At 37.8% G+C, this 23,139-nt stretch overlaps 1 protein-coding gene across 1 annotated transcript in view; it reads left to right on the forward strand.

Moving 5' to 3' along the window:
• The window catches only part of piezo1 (piezo-type mechanosensitive ion channel component 1), a 101,472-nt gene that overhangs the window by 49,910 nt on the left and 28,423 nt on the right, over positions 1-23,139 (forward strand). Inside the window, exons 6-19 of the mRNA XM_051901052.1 lie at positions 8,122-8,317; positions 8,907-9,120; positions 11,770-11,944; positions 12,395-12,499; positions 13,635-13,725; positions 13,823-13,917; positions 14,022-14,282; positions 16,041-16,146; positions 17,505-17,686; positions 17,778-17,926; positions 18,673-18,831; positions 19,782-19,888; positions 20,834-20,997; positions 21,180-21,356. Coding sequence (XP_051757012.1) covers positions 8,122-8,317; positions 8,907-9,120; positions 11,770-11,944; positions 12,395-12,499; positions 13,635-13,725; positions 13,823-13,917; positions 14,022-14,282; positions 16,041-16,146; positions 17,505-17,686; positions 17,778-17,926; positions 18,673-18,831; positions 19,782-19,888; positions 20,834-20,997; positions 21,180-21,356 — 2,181 coding nt within the window. The remainder of the gene's footprint in view (positions 1-8,121; positions 8,318-8,906; positions 9,121-11,769; positions 11,945-12,394; positions 12,500-13,634; positions 13,726-13,822; positions 13,918-14,021; positions 14,283-16,040; positions 16,147-17,504; positions 17,687-17,777; positions 17,927-18,672; positions 18,832-19,781; positions 19,889-20,833; positions 20,998-21,179; positions 21,357-23,139) is intronic.

Genomic DNA, 23,139 nt, shown 5'->3' on the forward strand with positions numbered 1-23,139 from the left:
TTGACTCTTTGCACCATTCCAGCACTGTACAGCGGCCCAGAGTCTGACAACTTCCTGCTGCTGTTGCCAAGCCAACAGCATCAACAAACACTGGCTGGCTCGCTGTATGTGTCAGCATAGAAAAATAGGACCTTTATAAGATCAATTACCAATAGAGGCCCAAGTGCTTATCCAGGCGTGTGTGTCTGCTTTACTGGAATCTAACAATAGACACCGTTTCAACACCGCTAATATAAATATTTTTCCCAGATAGTTCAAAGCTGACCTCTACTCACCTGTCTGACTCGTTTCTACCCTCAAATGCAAAAGAATGAGTAAAACGCTGCAATGGGACTGTTAAGAGATGATAATGACAGTGTAGATGCTTACAGAGTTACAAACCACTCGTGATTTAACATAGTTAAACTATAGTGGAAAAAGCAGTGAGAAACTCTAGAAATTACAAACCAAAGCAGCAAAAAGCTTAATGTGAGTGAACAAAATGTGAGTGTTGTTTGCCCACTGACCTTGGCAAGCACCACTAATAGTTTTATAATTTATCTAAAACTATTATAGAATGTACTTGTTATAGATTATGGTAAAAAAGACCAGTCGGTTCATTGAAATCAGTCATCTAAATGAATGAATTCAAAATGAATCAGTGCTGAGCAATGGTTTCCTGGGGACTTTTATTTATTACACCCACTTCAAATCGTCATGTTGTTCACAGAAAGCTCCATGTACTGAATTGGGTGTGTTGGGTTATTAAGAGTAGCAATTTTCATTTCCACATGACTTCTACAACAGTTTAACTACCACTTTATGCCAACATTTAGTGTGTTGTAGCATTTTAGCCAATTTGCAACCACCTGCCTTGTAAATTGGTGTAGGAACAATATAATATTTAAGAAACACATTCCTAAGTATTGGCCTGCAGTTTGAGACTGGGCAAATGGGAAACACAAAATTATATCTTGATGCAATGCGTTTATACACGTCTCTGTTTTACTGAAGAGAAAAGAAATGCTGCAGCAAAAACCAACGTCCATGCATCAAGTTCCACATTGCATTATAATAAACACAATATAGTTTTGATGCAGACATAGAATTGGCAGTAAAAAACTATGTAACCTGGAGGTTTAGTCCTGATTGGTAGGTGGTTTATGATGACAGTTATGAAACTTGTAAATGAAGTCGGGTCTTGAATACACTCTCAACACATAAGTGCATGAAGTGGAAGGCTCTGAAATGCAAAAGGGAAAATAAAGAGAAGGAAAAAACTACTTGACGCATTTTTTATAACACCAAACAGCACACAACTTCCGGCATTTTACCATCAGGAAACCGTGTTTTGTTTACAGCTTCCCATGCTGCTACAATAAGCGCACCAGAAGATGAGATGGAAGTATGCAAGGTTCATGGCATTGAAACTTTTGGATATTTTGATAAGATGTCAGATGAAAGAAACTGCTTTTTTTAGTCTAGTTTAAGCTGGTTTAGTTGGTCTTAAGCATGGTGAAACTGGTGTTTTGTTGATCAACCCATGGTTTCCTAGTCTGACCTGACATGAACCCTAAAACCTGCAAAACAGACCAGCCTAACCAGCTTTGGGTGATTTAAATGGTTGTTTCTCATAGGAATTATACAATATCATTTATTTAAAATGTATCCAGTGAGCTTAAACTGTCAAAAAAGTGCAAAACTTTTACATTTACACATTAAGCAGATGATTTTTTCCAAAGCTTTGCACATTTTGTCAAACGTACAAAACATTTGTAAGTTGTCACTGGGATTAGTACCCTTAAAGGGACAACTTTGTACTGTATCTACCCCTAAAAGTCACAATCTTAAGGGATAGTTTACCCAAAAATGAAAATTCTGTCATCATTTACTCACACTCAAGTTGTTCCAAATCTGTAGTAGTTTCTTTCTTTTGTTGAATATAAAATAAGATATTTTGAAGAATGTTTGTAACCAAACAGTTGTGGGGTACCACTGACTTCCATAGTATTTTTTTCATACTATGGAAGTACATTTTTTGTACCTTAGATTAGTAATATGTACCCATAAGGTCCCCGATATACTTCAAGTGAAATCGAAGAATGAACTGGTGTGACATCAGTTTAAACAATATCTGGCCAACGAAGTTCATTTGGAGTTCGAAACAGCTTGCCAAAGCGAACTTTCTGGGAAAAGTTACTTAACTACCATTGGTCCGTGGCTATGATGTAATAGGTAGGTGTGGCTCAGAAGCTCCGCCTTCTTTTAGGTGTAAATATTCTCTGATTCATTTCTTCTGACATTGACACTGTTTTTCACATTTTTAATGCTGTAAAGCTGCTTGCTTTACCCTTTTTTTTACCCAAAAGCGAAGAATGCAATGAGTTTATTGGGCCCTTTAAGGTACTACTGTAATGTTTTAGGGGTAAATAAGGTACAAATATGTCTCTTTGAGGGTACTGCCCCAGTGACATGTTGCTGTACTACTAAAGGTAAACATTTTTGCACTTTTTTTCCCCTGAGAGTATATAGTCAACACACTAATTAAGGTTTAGATTGGCCTGAAGATTCATTACATGGATCCTTCCAACGGGCAGCTGATGCCTTATTGAGGCTCAGTGTTTAGTATTGGAGACGGTGTTAATAGTCACATGAGGCTGTGGAATGAGGGACGACCCTGACACTGAGGACACTAAGCCTCAAAGCCTCAAAGACTGGAATACAACCATCCTTTGCCCTTGAATGAGTCTAACACAGGTTTCATATTCAGGGTCAAGAGGTCAGAAAAAGGAGCAGATGAACTATGATGGGAAAGCAAAGTTAGTCCAGCAAAATGAGACTTATCTGTGGCCAGTTGCATAAACTGCTTAGACTAGTCTTACAAGTTAGTCATCTAATTTTTTTCTTCAAGACCAGTCATAACTTTTTAAAGTCAGTTACGTAAAGGAACAAAGTAAGACTGATTAGCCCCAACTAATTGCTAGTTGGTCAGACTAGTTCTTACAGTTTTTCCTCAATTGATTTGACACATTTCTCCAAACTCAGATCACTGTTCTCAAAACAGTTAACTCAGTGATCTGAACACTTTGTAATTGTCCTAAACAGATTGTACATTTTCATTCATTTCACACAAATTGCAAATCATGTGAATCATTTCCTCAAAACACTACACACAAAATTCTCAGATGTTTTCATAATAGTTCATACCTTCTACAAACACTTGTGAAAGAATGGGTCGCTCTCAGGAGCTCAGTGAATTCAAGCGTGGTACCGTGATAGGTTGCCACCTGTGCAATAAGTCCATTCGTGAAATTTCCTCACTACTAAATATTCCACGGTCAACTGTTAGTGGTGTCATAACAAAGTGGAAGCAATTGGGAACAACAGCAACTCAGCCATGAAGTGGTAGGCCACGTAAAATCACAGAGCGGGGTCAGCGCATGCTGAGGCGCACAGTGCACAGAAGTCGCCAACTTTCTGCAGAGTCAATAGCTACAGACCTCCAAACTTCGTGTGGCCTTCAGATTAGCTCAAGAACAGTGCGTAGAGATCTTCATGGAATGGGTTTCCATGGCCGAGCAGCTGCATCCAAGCCTTACATCACCAGCGTCGGATGCAGTGGTGTAAAGCACGCCGTCACTGGACTCTAGAGCAGTGGAGGCGTGTTCTCTGAAGTGACCAATCACACTTCTCTGTCTGGCAATCCGATGGACGAGTCTGGGTTTGGTGGTTGCAGGAGAACGGTACTTGCCTGACTGCATTGTGCCAAGTGTAAAGTTTGGTGGAGGGGGGATTATGGTGTGGGGTTGTTTTTCAGGGGTTGGGCTTGGCCCCTTAGTTCCAGTGAAAGGAACTCTTAATGCTGCAGCATACCAAGACATTTTGGACAATTTCATGCACCCAACTTTGTGGGAACAGTTTGGGGATGACCCCTTCCTGCTCCAACATGACTGCGCACCAGTGCACAAAGCAAGGTCCATAAAGACATGGATGAGTGAGTTTGGTGTGGAGGAACTTGACTGTCCTGCACAGAGTCCTGACCTCAACCCGATAGAACACCTTTGGGATGAATTAGAGCTGAGACTGCGAGCCAGGCCTTCTCACCAACATCACTGCCTGACCTCACAAATGTGCTTCTTGAAGAATGGTCAAAAATTCCCATAAACACACTCCTAAACCTTGTGGAAAGCCTTCCCAGAGGAGTTGAAGCTGTTATAGCTGCAAAGGGTGGGCCAACTCCATATTAAACCCTACGGATTAAGAATGGGATGTCATTAAAGTTCATGTGCACGTAAAGGCAGGCGTCCCAAAACTTTTGGCAATATAGTGTACATATAAACAAATTTTATAAGTATCTGTAGTTTTAAAGCTGTTGAGATAATTGAAAAACTTTTGCCTGGCATTTTGTATATTCTCAAATGTCAGGGTGGCACAACTGCTAATATTTTATCAACTAACAAGGTAATAACGTTAAACCTGATACTGTAATGCAACATCCAGAGGAAATCAATAGATCACTGTGGCCGAGTGAAAAGGGTTGTAGATATCTCTCAATTACTAATAAAAACTGCTAATTTCAAGTATGGGTAGATATATATTTACAAATATTTGGTTGTACCACCTGACAAAAAAGTAAAAAAAATAAAATAAATAATAATAATGAATTAAACACTTTGAAATGTTATGTAACAACTGAAACTTGTTTAAACACATTGTTCATGACTCAAAAATATGCATTACATCAGTTTTGAAAAGATTTTTTAAAAATACAGTTTTTGAAACTTTATTTGCTAAATGATCCAAATAACAAAACCTGTTGGAAAAACATTACAATAAAGGTGTATTTTCATCAGTGTATTTGTACATCTACAGCTGAAAGTGTTCTAAAATCATTAGAGAATACACTTTAGTTTTGATGTTAGTATTTACTTTTAATAAATGCATTACTAGAAAAAAAAAAAAGGCAATGATTTATTTTGCAGTAAAGTTGAACTGTTTGGCTGAGATAAGAGTGTGTTTAGATCGCTGTGTTAACTGTTTTGAGAGCAGTAACATTACTTAGGAGAAATGTGTCAAATCAATTGAGAAAAACTGTAAGACACAGTCTTAACATAGTGGATATGTTTATGGGGTGGACTTGTGACCAAACTTGTAATCTCAGTCTCATATAAACACAACAAGGCTACAGAAGCGGGCTAGTGAGGAGATGAGTTTACCTGTTCGACGTGATGACATTTAATATCACAGACAATCTATCTATTCCCATTTAGACACATAAAAGCTTAAAAAAATCACAACTCCTGTACTACTGATTTATTTCTTGTCAGAATAAAACGTGAAAACTTCGGGAAGATGGCACCGGAAGCGCAACAACGGAATCATTACCTGTAGCACTCTAAAACTGATGTCTACACCAGTGGACAACAATGTAATGTTTATTATAAGCCCTCACTGCAGTTATTCACCACTTTAAATCCTAAGAGATCTTTAAAGTCGGTGGATTCTGATTGGCCACCAACGTTTTGAAAGTGAGTCCAACAAAACCTTTCCTTTGTGTCTTTATCATTGTAGTTATCGCCGCTATTCTCTAGAGTTTGAAAATAGAGTTAGAATGATTATAACTTCATGGCTAGTTGTCGTCCTCAGTGTGAACAGGCCTTAACGCTGTACTTTGTGTGTCTTTGATGCTCTCATAGCAGACAGTAATATAGCCAACCTTGTGTCTTCTGATACAGTCACACCATATTTCATCCCTTCAGATCAGTAACCGATTGAATACACACAGACTCTCATTTACATGAAGTAACTTTCACTGCTTTGTTGCAAGGTTCAGGGTTTATTTCAGAAGTTTATTCTAGCAGAGGTGTATGTGCCAGCAAGAATAGGTGGATGTTTGAAAACTTACCTCACATGCGTGAAAGACTCTAAAGTTTTCAATGACGCAATAATGAACTCGTATTGCACCAGGTCAAGAGTTTGAAAGCTGTGTCAGTTTTTTAACCCAAAGCACCCCATGATCCAAACCAAGGGATCAAGGTTTGTCTGTTTAGCATGGTTCAGTTAGCCGCTGCTGGTAGATGTTATAACTACACCATTTTTCTGCCAAAAATACCATTGCTGTCCATTCAAAAGTAGCTGTGTATTGTTAGAAAGTAACATATTTTGCAAGCAACATATAAATCGCAAATGTAATGCAGTCAATGGGAAAGCGATCCAAGCCTCTCCAGGTGTTATAGACCTCCTTGACTGCAGCAGGTCACTGGTTTGAATGGTGTTTCATTTTTAGCCAAAAACATCTCATGATGCAAACATGCCTGTCTGGCTCTGCGGGTCTGGCCAGCTATGATTGCTATGACCCCGAGGAGCCAAGAGTAACACACTCTCACATGTGTGTACGTGCCTGAGAAAAATTCCTTCACCTTTTGATGTTTTGCTGACACATCATTTTCTAGACAAATACCTCTTTCTGTTTCTGTTTCTTACTGTATCTATTTCTCTGACAGCACATTTACAGTTTGGGACACCAGCATTGTAATAGATTTTCAGTAGAACTTTTGTCACACAAACATAAGTAGAAATACATATACCTGTATAGGATTTTTGGATTAAAAAAAAAAACATAATTTTAAAGGCCCAGATATACTCACAGCAAAGCTCTTTTTCATCCTTCATTTAGGGGTAAAAAGAAGTTTGAATACATGACCAGCAGTTTACTGTTAGTGAACATCCTGATGCCGTCCACATTTAAAGGCACAATATGTAATTTTCGCCACTAGAGGCTTATTCAAAACAAAGGCGTAGCTTGACGATGCCATGAATGAGCATGGAATCATGGGAGTTGTCGTCTTCACCTCCACAGCCGATGGAAAGCAATCCGACGAACTCGGGCAGAAATCAAATTCATGGATGAGCTAATATATTAAAGTTAACGTTACGGTGGTATGAAGCAGGGCTGGCCGAGAGCAGCGGGAGTTCAGCTGAGATTTTATGATGCCTATGCTGCTGTTGGCTTCCGCTCTTTTTGTTGCGTATGTGGGGTAACACAGCGTTGTACTACATGGTTAAAACAATTATACTAAATACATTTGATTGTGTTGCAAGTTATGTTATAACGTTACTCTGTGTGTTCGCTCGGTGGCTGCTGTGAGACACTTGTTGCACTTTGCAGTGATCTAGATCGATATTAGAATGTCATATTAATAAAAACTGGAAGACTTGTGTTGCTAAATGACATTTAAAAATATGTTGTTTGATGGACAAAGCCCTCTGATTATGCTATGTTAGCCACTTGACAAAATAGTGTTGTCTCTGAGGCATGGTAAAAACATGGTACTTGTGGTAAATCAAGAAAACAAGCGATTCAAACAATAAGACTAACCGTGTTTAGCTATATAACAATGATTAGTTTTCTGTTGATAACTGTATCCAAACAGTTGCTCACCTGTCTAATAAAACACATAATATATTAAAGCATCTTTGATTTTTCCATGGTTTCTACAAAAGTAAAACTGGAAACCGAGAGTAATACGAATATGACGTCGTTGACAGGCGACATCAGAGTCTCTTTCAATTAGAATTACAACTTCAGTTTCTACAATAAAGCGGCTCTTCAGTGTGTTCATGTTTTTACTCACGTCTGACCTCGACGGACTGATCAGAAGAAATGAACAGAGGAGTCAAAGAAGGTGGAGCCTCAAAGCCACACCCACCTATTACATCATCACCACAGACCAATGGTAGTTCAGAGGTGTTTACCAGCCAGAGCAAACTTTTCCAGAAAGTTCGCTTTGGCAAGCTGTTCAAACGAACTTGGCCTGATTTTGGTCGAAATGACGTCACACCAGTTCATTCTTCAATTTCACTTGAAGTATATCAGGGCCTTCATGAAGAGGCTGCGCACTGCAGAGACAAATGACATACAGTTCCCCCTAGCTGGACGTAATGAGTAGAGCTAGACACATCCTAACCCTACCCATACCCTAAACATAACTCCCACAGAGGTGGAGCTGGACAAGGTTAAGCTCCACCCATTACGTCCAGAGTGGGGAAGCTGGATGTCATTTATCTTATCACTTGCCTTTATGTGGCCTATTTTTGCATCCTAAAAAAGTCTTTGTCATGTCTATGTCCTCTTATTTTTAGGAGGACGAAACAGAAGACGAAGATGATGGCGTTGAGAGAGAAGATGAGGGAATGTCCTGTAGTGAGACTGAGGAAGAGGAGAGTCCTTCCTCGAGCAGTGGGGCGGCACAGTTAGCTGCCCGCCTGCGAGCCACAGCACAGCGCTTCCTCAGGAACATGGGCCGCATCCTGGCCATCACACTACTAGCACTGGCTGGTAAGAGAATCAGAGAAAAGACTTTACTTAAACAATATCTATTGCAATCAGGGCTTGACTTTAACTTTTTTGCTGACCAGCCACTGTGGCTAGTGGTTTTCCAAAGTTACTCGCCACTCAGCATTTTCACTGGCCACAGTTTTGATAATGATACCATGAAAAACTGCATTATAGATATTTTAATGTTCTCTCATAATTTGGCAGCAGGTTTATTAGGCTGCTGTCACTTTAAGACCTGACGCACGGATCCATTATACTGTTACACGTGTTTTCTTTCTCAACTGTTTAAGTTCACTTAAAACAACTGACTGTGTTTACATGAATACTCGCCAAGATCGGCATTTTGACATTATTTTCTGTGTTTTTGACTGTTTAAGCACAATAAGCAGCGAAAACGAACTCAATTTAGTACTGAGAGGCGGCTTTATGTGTGCGCACTTTGGGTGTGAGAACAAAATCTGCAGGAATAAGTAAAATTATGCGCAATACGCACCGAAATTCAAGCGATGCCACTGCTGAAATATTTGGCGGGTGTTAATGTCAAGCCCTGAATACAATATAAACAAGATTCATGTCTTTCTCTTTTCAGGAATCACTTTACCCTCTGCATTCTCGGCCTTCTACTTCCTCCTCTTTATTGGAGTGTGTACCTGGTGGGCTTGCCACTTTCCCATCAGCCATCTGGGGTTTAATACACTGTGTGTGATGGTGGCCTTCTTCACAGGGGGACACCTGGTGTGTCTTTACCTGTATCAGAGCTCATTTGCACAAGAGCTGTTCTCCCCGGCGGGCCTGTGGGCCAGGTATTACTCTTCATTACTCTCTTTACAGTCCCTGTACATCTAGCATCATTTTCACTGCCCAGTTTACTCTCATTTTGGCCAAGTAGTATGTGTACCTAGTTCAACATCCTTGTTTGTCCTGGAACTACCTTCCTGTAAGCCGATGAGACTGGTTACCGTGATTTTTAAAAGTAGGGAAACACTGACACCATTTCCTGGATCAACATCTTTCACAGGTCGTGGGACAACAGTGATATTAAACGATATGGTTTGAGTTCGGGTTAAGCATAGGGTTAATGGTTAGGTTTGGGGTTAGGACTGTGTTTTCTTGACAGGACTCTCGTTCCAGGACCAACAAAAGAATGTTGATCCAGAAACATGTTCTACTTGGCAAAATCGCACTGACCTTTATTGGTAGTACCAGCAAGAGATGATTGTGGCGGTAGTACGGTGAGGTAATGGCATTAAACTGTAATACCTTGGTACTTTGATTTGTACCATGGTACTGTAAAATGACCATATTCATATACTTTGGTATTTACATTGTAATCCAATCTGCTTCAAAGAATAGGATAAGATGGGATAACATTTACTTTTACATTTTAACATCAGCATCAGCCAGTGTGAAGAGAAATAAATGAACACATTTGCTAATGGTTGTCATAACTCATAATGCACAACTTTTCACTGTAGTTTTTTTATATTATTACTTTTTAATATGCATATCATTTTTTTTGTCATTAATGTAAAATACTAAATCATCTATTCTATTAAAATTGTGTTTTGACAATTTAGTTGAACAAACAAAGCAGAATCCCAGTAAAAGAGTAAAAATAATTGTCCATATTTTAAATGAAGATATGTCATAATAAAACACTATAATTCAATTTCTTTCAAATAGCCTATAGGTTTTAATGTACATAACTCTTGGAATTATTGAGGAATATAACATCATGAATTATATGACGTATTAAATTAAAAATAATAACACTAGTAACAGCATGCCTCTCAGGTGCTTCTGTGAAGTGTTAATTTAGTATCATTGAGATAGTAATATTTATTACATTTTTAAATTAGTTTTCATATTCATTTTTGTTAAAGTTTTAGTAATTTTGTTGTGTGTTTTTGTCATTTTTATTACTTTTTGTTAAATGTCTATTTAATTTCTATTAATTTTTATTTCAGTTTTAGTTATTTTAGTACATTTTGAATGTATTTTATCTCATAGTTTTATTTTATTTTATTTCTTATTTTATTTTATTTTTTATTTTATTTTATTTTATTTTATTTTATTTTTTTATTATTTTATTTTATTTTATTTTATTTTATTTTTTATTTTTTTATTTTATGCAGGTTTGATCCACCATAAATGAAAATGAGAAATGTTGCCTTAGCTGAAATAAAATAAGTTTCTTTTATTTTATTTCAGTTGATGTTTACCTTTATTTCTCAGTAATCTAATTAAAGTTACTGGTCATATAAAAACATCATTATGTTCAATGCAAATAGGATTTCAAGTTTCTTACCCAATCTTACCTTACTGTGGTTAGTAAAGCAGTCTGGCTGTTCATGTGTGTTAATTACACGAGGCTCGTGTTAGGGCAGGGTGTGTGATGTAAATGCGAGAGTCACTGCTGGACTAAAATAGCGCCTCAGGCTGGGGAGGTGAAGGTGCTGTATCCTGCCAACCTTGCGTAACCCACTGAAACGCAGCACTGAGACTCGAGCCGTAGATATGTATCACCCTCACTTACTGGCTGCCAGCTCTGTGCATCTTTCCTGACCCATAAATCTCTGCTGACCTTTGCGCTGTTGCAGATAACTGTCACAGCTGTCACAGTGAGATAAAACAAAATTTGGCTACACTTTATCCTCATCATCATGTCACATACAAACTCTCTCAGGTGCACTGCTGTCAGATCAAGATTATTAGTGGTGTTTAAGGCAAGCATCACTATTATTATTGTACATATTTAAATTTGAACAAAATCATAAAGCTGAACTCACCCTGAATGATAGTTAATATTATATTTATTAAGTACCAAAAACATTGATAATAATCATAAATGTTTCTTGAGCAGCAAATCATCATTTTAGAATGATTTCTGAAGTATCATGTGACACTGAAGACTGGAGAAATAATGCTGAAAATTCAGCTTTGATCACAGGAATAAATTACAGTTTACTATATATTCACATAGAGAACACTTATTTTAAATTGTAATAATATTTCACAATTTTTACTGTATTTTTGATTAAATAAATGCAGGCGTGGTGAGCATAAAAGACTAAAAAAATTCATTATTTAAAAATTTTGGCCTGTAGTGTATACACCAAGATGACCATTCATACACCATTCATTTTACTTTGAATGTGAGAAAGTGCAACATACAATATGACAGAATAAGTCCAAATATCTAAATAAATAAGCCAATTGGTGTTGCTTGAGACATTGGCTGAACCAACAAGATGTCAGATTTTGTTGCTGCTCTGAAATTTGTTATTTGACAAGCAGTTTTTGAGATTCCAGTATTTCCCCTTTCATGTAGATAAGAGTTGGTCTTGCGTGCCTGAAATAACTGACCGGAGGTGTTGTAAATATGGCCACTGAATGAACTGACTTGACTTGAAAGGGAATTTGGCCAATGTGTTTTCTTTGTTTCGCTCCAGACTGTTTGGCCTGAAGGATGTAATAAAGCCTGGAAACTGCTCTTCTTTCGACCTCGCGCTCAACACACAACACGACTGGCCTGTGTACGTCAATCCCGGCATTCTCCTCCTCCTGTACATCTCTGTGACTGTTGTGCTGAAAATCAACAGCTACAGTCTGACCCACACGGACAAGGTGCTTTCACACACTTATTTATTCAATTAAAGCGATAATTCACACAAAAATAAGAATCGTTTATCTTTATCTCAAGTTGCTCCTGTTTTCCAACCAGTGGTTTTTAAAAAGGACAATAAAAGAACCATAAAATATTGCATATCAAAGCAATTCACTGACTTTATTGATTTTTTTTTTTGGCCTAACAATACCTTATAATGCATTAAAAAGCTGTATACACCTGTTGCATTCCTGCTATATTTTGACCCAGTGTAAATAACGTAATATTTTTCAACTAAAACCATATCGTATCTCTTCTGGGTCAAAATAGATCCGAATGCATTAGATACAGTAAACCCAAACATCTTACATTCGTACCCCTGTAAGCCACTGATTAACGTTTGCCTCATTGTTTGTGTACAGTAACTTTGTCTGGCTATATTAACTGTTGTAATGTCCTTGTTTGTGGAGACCCATGAGGACGGAGCAGTGGCGGCAGTACAGGGTGAGGCTGGAGAGGAAGTGGAGCTCAGGCCGTGGGAGGAAAGGAGACACAGCAGTAAAGATGACACTAAAGTACGACTAAAACTTGAATCATCACAGTTACACACCTACCAACATGAAACTATAGGAGGAGTTTCACTGTTGTGTTTTGAGGGGCACATATGTAATATTTAATGAGATATTATTAGTCTCTACATCGTTCTACTCACATAAACATGTGCATTTTATTTGTTTACTGAAACAAAGTTTAAAGAGGACCTATAATGCCCCTTTACAAGTGTCCCCATAATATGTTTGTGAAGTTTCAGCTCAAAATACCCCACAGATCATTTATTATAGCTTGTCAAATTTGCCCCTATTTGGGCGTGAGCAAAAACACGCCGTTTTTGTTTGTTTCCCTTTAAATGCAAATGAGCTGCTGCTCCCGACCCCCTTTCCAGAAGAGGGCGGAGCTTTAACAGCTCGCGCTTCGGTCGCTCAACAACAACAAAGCTGGAGAATCTGATGGAGAGACTCAGGAAGAAGTTACAACTTTTAGAATGAGCATGTGCTGTCATGTTAATCTTTTGTGCAAATCCAGTGTTCGTTTGTGAAGCAGTCCGGCGTAAAATGACGGCATGTCAACAACACTCTACTACAACTCTTCCTCTTCTCTAAAGCAGCCCAACATGGCCACACCCCCTTTGTTGTGTGTTCTCGGGGGCGGGGCTTATGTAAATTTTGGGGTTTGTGATGTCACCAACCTGGGAAGAAGCTTGTTGTAGTCCCTACCATCCATTTGTTCTAGTCTTTAAAAACTGATTTCTGTGAAAGAAAATATCTCTCTTTGCATTGAACTTTGAGCGTCGTAACTTTGCAGATGTTGTTTATGTTCTATCAGCAACATTACACACTAACTAAAGTTAAAAAAGTCAAATCATAATCAACCACCCCTTTAAACAATTTCAGGCCCATGTAGGACACTCCCCCTGCACTCACAAACTTCACCTATATCGCATATATTACTTGCAGTCAAAATAATCTATTGATTTTAACAGTGTTTAATTTGTTACTATGTCAAGCAAATGTGCTGAATATTCTCACCTTTAACCACCTCTTATCTGATAATGACGAGGAATAAATATCAAAGAAATAATCTTCAGATTATTTGATTATCAAAATAAGTGTCAGTCTGTGAAACATCATGTTTGCTTTTTGTCTGATTTAGCAAACGCTTCTGACCACGGGAGACTCACCTCTGTCTGAATCAGACGTCTCTAAAGAACCCGTGACCAACGGCTCAAGCCAACATGACGTTGGTAGGGAAAGAAATGTGCATTTACTTTTGTTTACACAGAAGATTCCAGTTCACATAATATAGTTATGTGCCTGAACCTGTAATGTGTGTTTGTGCAGGAACCAGTGGAGAAGCTGTGGCCGACAATCCTCTTCGTCTGGTGGGACGAATGATCTTGCAACAAAGTTACATTTGTGCCCTCATCGCCATGATGGTAAAACAAATATTCTTAAAACAATCTATCCATCCATCCATCCATCCAAGTATGTGTCTGTGATGCATGTGATGACAACATTTCCGTGCTCTTGCCCCCTGCAGGTGTGGAGTATAACATACCACAGTTGGCTGACGTTTGTGCTGCTGCTGTGGTCGTGTCTGATCTGGATGCTGCGGGCACGTCAACACTTTGCTGCTCTTTGCTCTCCCTTCATCCTGCTGTATGGCTTGGTTCTCTGCTGCCTGCAGTATGTGTGGGCCATGGACCTAGAAACAGAACTGCCCCAGCACATCGGCACCATGAGCCTGCGCCAGCTGGGTCTGGATCGAGCACACTACCCCTGTTTGCGCTTGGGAGCCATGGTGAGGACACTGAAGCTCTGGCAAATGTATTTTTTGAATGCCATTATTGTAAATTACAGGCAAAAAAAAGTTGAGATATTACAAAAAAAAAATATATATATATATATATATATATATATATATATGTTGATTACCACTTAAATCAAAGGTATAGTTCACCCCAAAATGAAAATTATCCCATCGTTTACTCACCCTCAAGCCATCCTAGGTGTTTATGATTTTCTTTCAGACGAACACAATCAGAGTTATATTAAAAAATATTCTGGCTCTTCCAATGGTAGTGAATGGCGCTTCTGATTTTGAAGCCCAAAAAAAGTGCATCCATCCATAATAAAAGTAATCCAGCTCCAGGGGGTTAATAAAGGCCTTCTGAAATGAAGCAGTGGTTTTTTGTAAGAAAAATATCCATATTTATAACTTTATAAACTATAATCACTGGCTTCCGCCAACGGCCATACGTGAGTTGAGTTCTGGCGGAAGAGTGACCTCTGACCCAATGTCAAAATTAAAGGGATAGTTCACCGAAAACTAGTGAAAATTATCCCATAATTTACTCACCCTCAAGCCATCCTTTCAGACGAACACAATCCGTGAAGTGAAAAAGGGCCAGTTTTAGATTATAAATTCTCACTGGTTCAAAAGTATAGCCACAAGACATAAACAGTGTGTGTTGAACATGATTTTAGATAAATAAAAAATGCTCATTAAACTTTTCTGTATAAAGTGGTATATAATATTGCAACATCATGATACCTAAAACCCTAAATTGCTTGTAAAATTAACAAAAATAACTTTACAGCTCAAATACTATGCGACTTGGAAAATAGAAGTGGAAGTGATTTTATAAAATCATAAGCTTCACATATCTGCATTGAAATCCTCCAAAAGTTGGCCTCATTCACTTCCATTTTAAGTGCCTCATACTGAAAACAAGGGATCATTCAAAGTTGTTTTTCGTGGATAATCAATATTATCACAATTGCTGTTTATTTAACAGCTATTTAAGACAGTCGCTGCATCCCAATTTGCATACTCTCCATCCTAAATAGTATTCAAAATTAGAATTAGTGTTTCCCAAATTGTAGTATGTTGAAATGAGTATTCCAAAGATACCCGGATGGTCTACTTTTTCCAGTTAGAATCCGAAGTGCAGATTCATACATACTCTAACGGCTAATATTGCCCACAACCCATTGCTCGTTGGACTAGGATTTGATTAGAACTACAAACGCAAATAAAAAGTGTTAAAAATGAAGTAGTTTGTCCCAAAGCATGCGTACTATTCTGCTACACACTCAAAATTATGCACTTTTTCTTCACCAAAACAGTACATACTTTTAGGGCACAGTACAAGTAGCCGATTTGGGATGCAGCAAGTGTTTCCCCACCCTTTAACTGGAGACACACCAACATTTTCAAAATCTTCCTAGTCGAACACACATGGTTCGTTAGTGCAGACTCAAGACCTGAAACTGATGGGGAGACATCCAAAATGTGTATTGTTTTTGTATTTGGGAAACACTGCTTCCAGTAAAGAATGCATAGAGTTTCTGTATGATATTCAGATTATAAATGGCTTTATGTATTGGGATACAGATGGCTGCGATAAACCTGGAAGATTCTGAGAAATGTAGATGGGAAAACTTGTATTCACTTGCTACATTTTTACACAATCCAACCACATGATCAGTCATAATGTTACTCAATACACTGTGAGGAAAGTGTAAATATTGCTTCACTCTCTCTCTTTATCCTCAGCTGCTGTTCACATTGACATTTTGGCTTCTGCTGAGACAGTCGGTAAAGGATACATTCAGCAGGAAGAAGAGAATGGCTGTCCCATTGCAGGAGGTCACCACTGGAGGTGAACATCACTATTAACATCATTAGCTATGCTTTAGAGCTGCATGATTCTGGAGAAATTGAGAATCACAGTGTTTAAAATAGAGATCAGGATTCTCCCACAATTCTGAATAGACGACTAAACAAAATAGCATGGCATTTACTAGAGGTTCTGACAAAATCGGGTTGAGTGAATGATTCAATGACTCACTCATAAATACTTCACTTGTTCAATTACTGGATGAATCAGAATTTTTGAACGAATCTCCTAAATGAATGATTCAATGACAAATACATTTTAAATAGTCACTTGTCACCACCTACTGGTGTAATGATGTAATTGATAAAGTTTATTACTGTAGACATCAGTGATTTTGAGGAAGAATTAACTCAACAAGTGTGCTAACCAGGGTTGCCAGGTTTTCACAACAAAACCCGCCCAATTGCTACTCAAAACTAGCCCAATCGCGTGTCGGTGGTGTCCCCTGGTAAAAATGTCATGTCATTTGAGGTCGCTTCAACCCGCGGACATGGAAAAACAATTCGCGGCGACAGTGTTAAAGTAGCCCAATTCCGCAGGAAAACCGCAGACTTGGCAACACTGGCGCTAACCACAAAGCCATGACTTTTAAGAACATTAGATTAATTTCTGATAAAGTTCATGACATTAAATCATTAACCGCTGTCTATTAGTCATAATTATTAAAGCATTCATAATTCCCTCCCTGCTCCACCTCATCTACTGTTCCCATTTCTTTCTCACACTCAATTCAAATTAATTAATTAAGGGCTAGTTTAAACAAAAATGGAAATTCTGTCTTCATTTATTTAATGCTCATGTCAATCCAAACCTGTATGAATCATATGTCTTCTGTAGAAATCAAAAGGAGGAATTTTGTACATTGTTAAAGCTTTTCCACAAAAAAAGCAAAGACAGTTGAGCTGTTATGAAAATAAAGCATCATGTAAGTACTGTAAAAGTAGGTCAATGACACGTTCGTTTTATTCCAAGTCATCTGAAGAGCTATGAAACATTTGTAAAAGGGGGGATTCACAGTGATGCCATTAAAGATCCATTTTTGGTTCCCCAAAGAACCTTTCAGTGAACAGTTCTTAAACGAACCATTTTTTTATATTAGTGTGAGAAGCTTTAATAATCTGGAGAACATTTTGTCATTGTAAAGATCCTTTTGTGCAATGGAAAGGGTCTATGGAGGTTTAAGGCTCCTAAAGGAACCATCCATGCCAATAAAGAACCTTTATTTTTAAGAGTGTTAGGAAATAAACCATCAAAAAGTGCTTTTCTGCAGTGAATTTGAGTCCTCCTTCATATTTTACCACAGACAGGGAAGTGTGAGCATCTCTCTTTTTCTCTTTCAGAGAGCACAGGGCGAAATGAGTCGATTTTGAAGGTGTTGGGTGGGATGGTGATGAGTCTGTACGCTAAGTACTGGATCTACGTGTGCGGAGGCATGTTCATCATGGTCAGCTTCGCAGAAAAGCTCGTAGCCTACAAGATCGTCTACATGCTGCTATTTCTGCTCTGCCTGTGCCTGTACCAGGTACACTTTTACCACCCCACAAATAATGATCTTCACTCAGTTTATTCATAAAACTGAGCTGAACCACCTCTCTCTCTCTCTCTCTCTGTAGGTGTACTACTCTCTCTGGAGGAGGTTGCTGAAGGCCTTCTGGTGGACGGTGGTGGCCTACACCATGGTGGTGCTCATTGCTATATACACCTTTCAGTTTGAGGACTTTCCAGGCTATTGGGGAAACTTCACTGGATTCACAGTAGAGCAGTATGTCTCCTGCTTACCTGTTTACTATTTGCAAGTGTTTCACATGATTAACTCTTTCCCCGCCATTGAGTTTTTCTGGCAATCCATGTTTTCACTGTTGTATGGTAGGGGGCGCTGTTACACATCTTCTGAAAGAGTACTGAAACTCCTGATCAAAACACAAACAAAGAAGAAGCAGAAACAAGCGATAGAAGTGTTGCTTACATTAAACAGAATATAAATCAAAACTGCCTAATGTTACCGAATGAAACGTTGAACCCGTGAAGATAAACAACTGTGAAGCTTTGGGGGTGTTGATGGACTCGATCTACACATTCTGTTTTGATCATCGTTCTGAATCCAGTGCGGATGAGGACTTTGACAAAGACACAATTTACCTAAATGTTCCTGCAGGTCTTTTCAACACAATGAAATTGAATGAGTTTGGGACTTTCGAGCTCCAAAAGTGGAAAAAAAACCTTCGAAAGAACGTAGCGTACATGTGAAATTGATTTTATGTAACTTCTATTTTTGTGTTCTATGGAAAGTCCTATGGGTTTGAAATGGTGTGTGAGTGAATAAATAAAAAAAAAATTAGCCTACAGGCTTACATAGACAAGGTTGGGAAGGTCTTGTTTGTTTTAAGTTTCATTACAAGCTGTTTACACATTGTCAATAAAAATGTGAATACATGAAAATCTTACATATAGCCCCTTATAATGTTGATTGCATGCATGTGATAATTGCATGTGGTTCTCCATCTTTAGGTTGGCCGATGTGGGACTGGAGACGTTTAAACTATCGGAGCTCTTCACCAGTATTCTGATCCCAGGCTTCTTCCTGTTGGCCTGTATTCTCCAGCTGCACTACTTCCACAAGCCCTTCATGAAGATCACCGATCTGGAGAACGTCACTCCCATCCACAGGCATGAGCATTACCTCTGAACAAAAGCCTGATTACAAAAACAAAAGTTTCACCATTGAAGTCATGTCTCAAGCACAAAATTATAATGTTCTCATAATAATTTTATGTAGCCTTTATGACATGTTGCACTTCCTTTTTTAAATGTGACTCCAATTATATTTCAAGCAATTCAAACCCATCACAGTGAACATCTGAATCTGAAGGAAATAATCCATTATTTATCAGCTTTAATATATACTGGCCAAATTTTCTTATTGGGCTGATATCAATATGATCATAATGAACATATATTGGCTGTTACCGATATGGTGGCTGATATATCATGCAATTAAATTTGAATGCTATTTATACGCATTTGTTTAAATTTTCATTATAACTCTTTCATTGTTATAAAAACTGAAAATCAGGAACCAGAAGCACAGAACATTCATGGATACCCGTCTTCAACCAATCTTGAGTCATTTTTAGATAGCCGAAATGCTCCCAAATAGCTTCTTCAGCAGTTACAAGTCGGGAGATTGTGTTGTTCCACCATTTTTTTTTTTCTTTTTTTTTTTTTTTTTTAAATTGACGTTTGTTTTTTCCAGTTTTTGTGATGTAGAAAAAAAATAATCTCAGAACTTTTGCACCTTTAATATGAAATTACAACTTATGCAATGCCACTAAAATCCAAAGTGACACATTTCAGAGAAAAAACACATAGAAAAAAAGTTAAAATAACATAACTGCATAAGTGTGCACCCCCTATTATAACTGGTATGTGACTATAGCACGTGTACATGTAACGTGTTAAAACACATTATTTTAATTATATATTTAAAATAATAAAAGTGCGATTTCTGCCGATATTTATTTAAATCCAACGCTTTCCCAGAGGATTTGTTGCTTTCTGTGAGAAATGTTTGAGATATTCAAGAAATGTTCTGATTATCAATGTTAATTTCCCCACAGGAAGAGAGGAATAGAGAACCCGGATATGGTTCGATCCACAGAGGAAGTCAGATCTGAGGAGGAAGATCTCATCACAGATCAGGGCGATGATCCATCAGAGGTTGACGGTGAGAGTCATGAACACTGTGCTGATGGAGCTCAATGAAAGGAATTTTACACTTAATATGGGTCAATACTAGAGATGCACCGATACTAAATTTCTCCGCCGATTCTTCAGAACGATATCTACCGATACAAAAAAAAAAAAAAAACTCTATTTATCATCTAATGCTGTAAACTATACAGGGACCCTCTCATTTGGTACATTACGTTAATATTAGAGGTTAAATGAACAACTGATCCCAAACCATTATATTCAACTGCTATTTATTTAGCAATTATTTGAGACAAGATACTGTACATTTCAGCAAGTTGTACTCTATCTTTCAACTTACCTTCTGATGTTCATGCATGTTTTTCGTGCTGTAACTTGTAGTAAAGTGGAAGAAAAGAATCTGAGGCTCTACAGCGATCTGTGACATCACATTTAAGAGCGTCAAAACGCCATTTATCGTTTGAATTTCATAATAAAATTAACAAAATTTGAAAGCTGGGACTTTGTTTCTTATCACAAGTAACAAGCACAAAGCTCTTTGAGATTATTAGATGGGAGGCGATACAAATAATGTTTGGTGTAGGGGAAAAAGTGTGGATCTGGCAACCCTGAACTATGTGTGGTTCATAGGGTCAAATAGAGCTTCTTTAACGTAATATTTTTTTAACTGTTAATGCATTATTGTCACATTAACTTCAACATAAGAGCCATTTTCTTCACACACAGTATGAGTTGCAGTCTGAACACATTTTTCCGCCCCTTTTGATTGACAGGATATAATCGGCCCTGATTATCGGCTGTTTTTAAACAATAGGCCGATGGCAATAGTTTAAATAATTGCTTTTATCAGTCTGTTTTTCCGATTATTTGCCAATACATCGATGCATCCCTAGTCAATGCCCATACAGTCACCGACATGCATTCCTAATTTTAGTGTGAATTCTTGCTGCATTCTCAGAGGTGATACCCAGCAAGTGGGGACTGGTGATGGACAGACTAATGGTGCTGTCCAGGAAGTTCTCTGACACCTTGACCCATGTCCAGAGTTTCATTTGGAGAGTACTGGAGCTGCACATCGTCAAAATTGTGGCTTTTTTTGTCGTCTGGGTGGCACTTTTGGAGGTCTGCACACTCTCATATTAAGGCCATTTCATCATGTTGGTTGCAGTTGTTTATGTAGTTTCACTGTGCACCGGAGAAACGGCCATCTGCTTCTGTCTATCATGTTATGAGGTGATAATATGCCAGTGTTTCACACTTTCCTCCCCTTGTTTTTACTTTCTCGTTTCCCCCTTCATTCACAGCCATCTGCGATGAACCTGGTGCTGGTGGTGCTGTGGAGTTTCGCCATGCCTTACGGCCGTTTCAGAGCCATGGCCTCCTGTCTCTCCACCATCTGGGTTTGTGTCATCATCGTCTGCAAGATGCTGTACCAGCTCAGTGTCGTCAACCCTAAGGAGTACTCCAACAACTGCACCGCGGTGAGACAGAGAACAAACACGCATGCTTACACACACACACACACTTTATGCATTGTTAGTTAGAAGTGTGGACCTGTTTATGCCCTTTTTGGGATCTACTAGAATAGGTTTTCATGCTTGAATGTAAAAAAATTGAATCTTCGAATGTAAAAATAACAAACTGCATAGTCTTCACTGTATGAATTAAACTTACTTTGATTCTTATTAAAGCTACTAAAGTGATTCAGTCAAGATCAGTGAGTGATTTTCTCTTTATCTTTTGTTGTTTGATCATCATTAATGACACAGGCAGCAGCAGGTTTATTAGGCGGCTGTCACTTTAAGAGCGAATGCATGGATCTAATATGCATTTGATGTGTGTGTCTGTGTCATGAAATCCCCTCTTGAAATCAGGTCTTTACAAACTGTCCTTTAATTATTATCCTACGTATATACCAATGATATTAATTTAAAATGCACATAGCTTACTATATAATGCGTAAAAAAACAAATTAGTGCATAATAAAACCAATTGAAAATAATTTCTAAATATATTCTAAATAATAATACAACAATAGGCTATTAAGTAAATAGTTGAACATCATTAATGAAATATTTGGACATTTAACACTTAATTTAATACATAATTGCATTAAAGATGATTGTGAATACATTAATGGTAATTGCAAATGTGTGTATAAACTAAGCTATCAGGCTAATCGGGTATTATGTATGCTATGCTAATACATAAGCTAACTAATACAGACATAAATGGTCATTATAACGTAGTTGAAACAGCATTTATCATAACATGATTTTGTATGAATTGTAATCAGGCGCTAAAGAGAGCGCCTATTAAAAGCAATTTGAACCAGTGGGATCACGTGGGTCATAATGGAGACCTGATTTCAGGGGGGACCCAATTTGTCACTACATCGGTCAGCGTGAGTAATGCATTGAGATCTTTTTTCACGCCCTTTTTAACATCATGCATGTCCGCTCTTTATTTTCCTCATTCATGCATGTTATTTTATCACTTTAAAGTGTTAAGAATGTTAGTTCTTTGCTACACGGATATATTTGCATACCGCAATATTAACAAACTAGTAAAATCTCTAACAATTTGATCAAACCCTGTAACCAAGTATTGCAATGCTGTTGCAATTTTGCAATGGCGATAATAAAGATGACATTTTTTAGGTTTTTTGAAAATGCCTTATTTTTGTTTGTTTGTTTTTTTGTGTGTGTGAGAAAAAATTACAAAAAAATGTTTTAAAACAAAACAAATTTTGTAAGATTATTGGACTTGAACATTTTGATAATTTTCCTGCGCCATTCTACTAACATGCATGTTTTCTCACATCATGTGGGTTATTGAGGAGAAGCGTTATTCATTTTTCAAACATAATCTTTCAGAACCAGACATATAATTTGTATCTTGTAGATGATAAAAAGGCCATATCTATTTTATCTTGGGATCCAGATATAATTCAGACTTTAAGTGTGGACACAACTACCCTATTATCATGACTTTTGCACAAGCAAGTACTCACATTTTCTTCATAAAATGTAAAAATCTTTTACACAGGCACTTTTAAACACATTCAGTGTTCACTTCCTCCCACACGTGTACCAAGATTAACAACAGCAACACCGTCTCGCTGCTGGTCTCATAAACTTAGCACTAATTAAACAAATACCCTGAAGCGTGGATAAAGTTGATGTATTTAGTCTTGCGTTTTATGGATGTTTGAGGGGAAAAAGTGGATTGTTTCTCTCAGGTGATTTACAAATGTTCAGGCTG

The sequence above is a fragment of the Ctenopharyngodon idella genome, chromosome 7 (assembly GCF_019924925.1).
Source record: "Ctenopharyngodon idella isolate HZGC_01 chromosome 7, HZGC01, whole genome shotgun sequence".
NCBI lineage: Eukaryota > Metazoa > Chordata > Actinopteri > Cypriniformes > Xenocyprididae > Ctenopharyngodon > Ctenopharyngodon idella.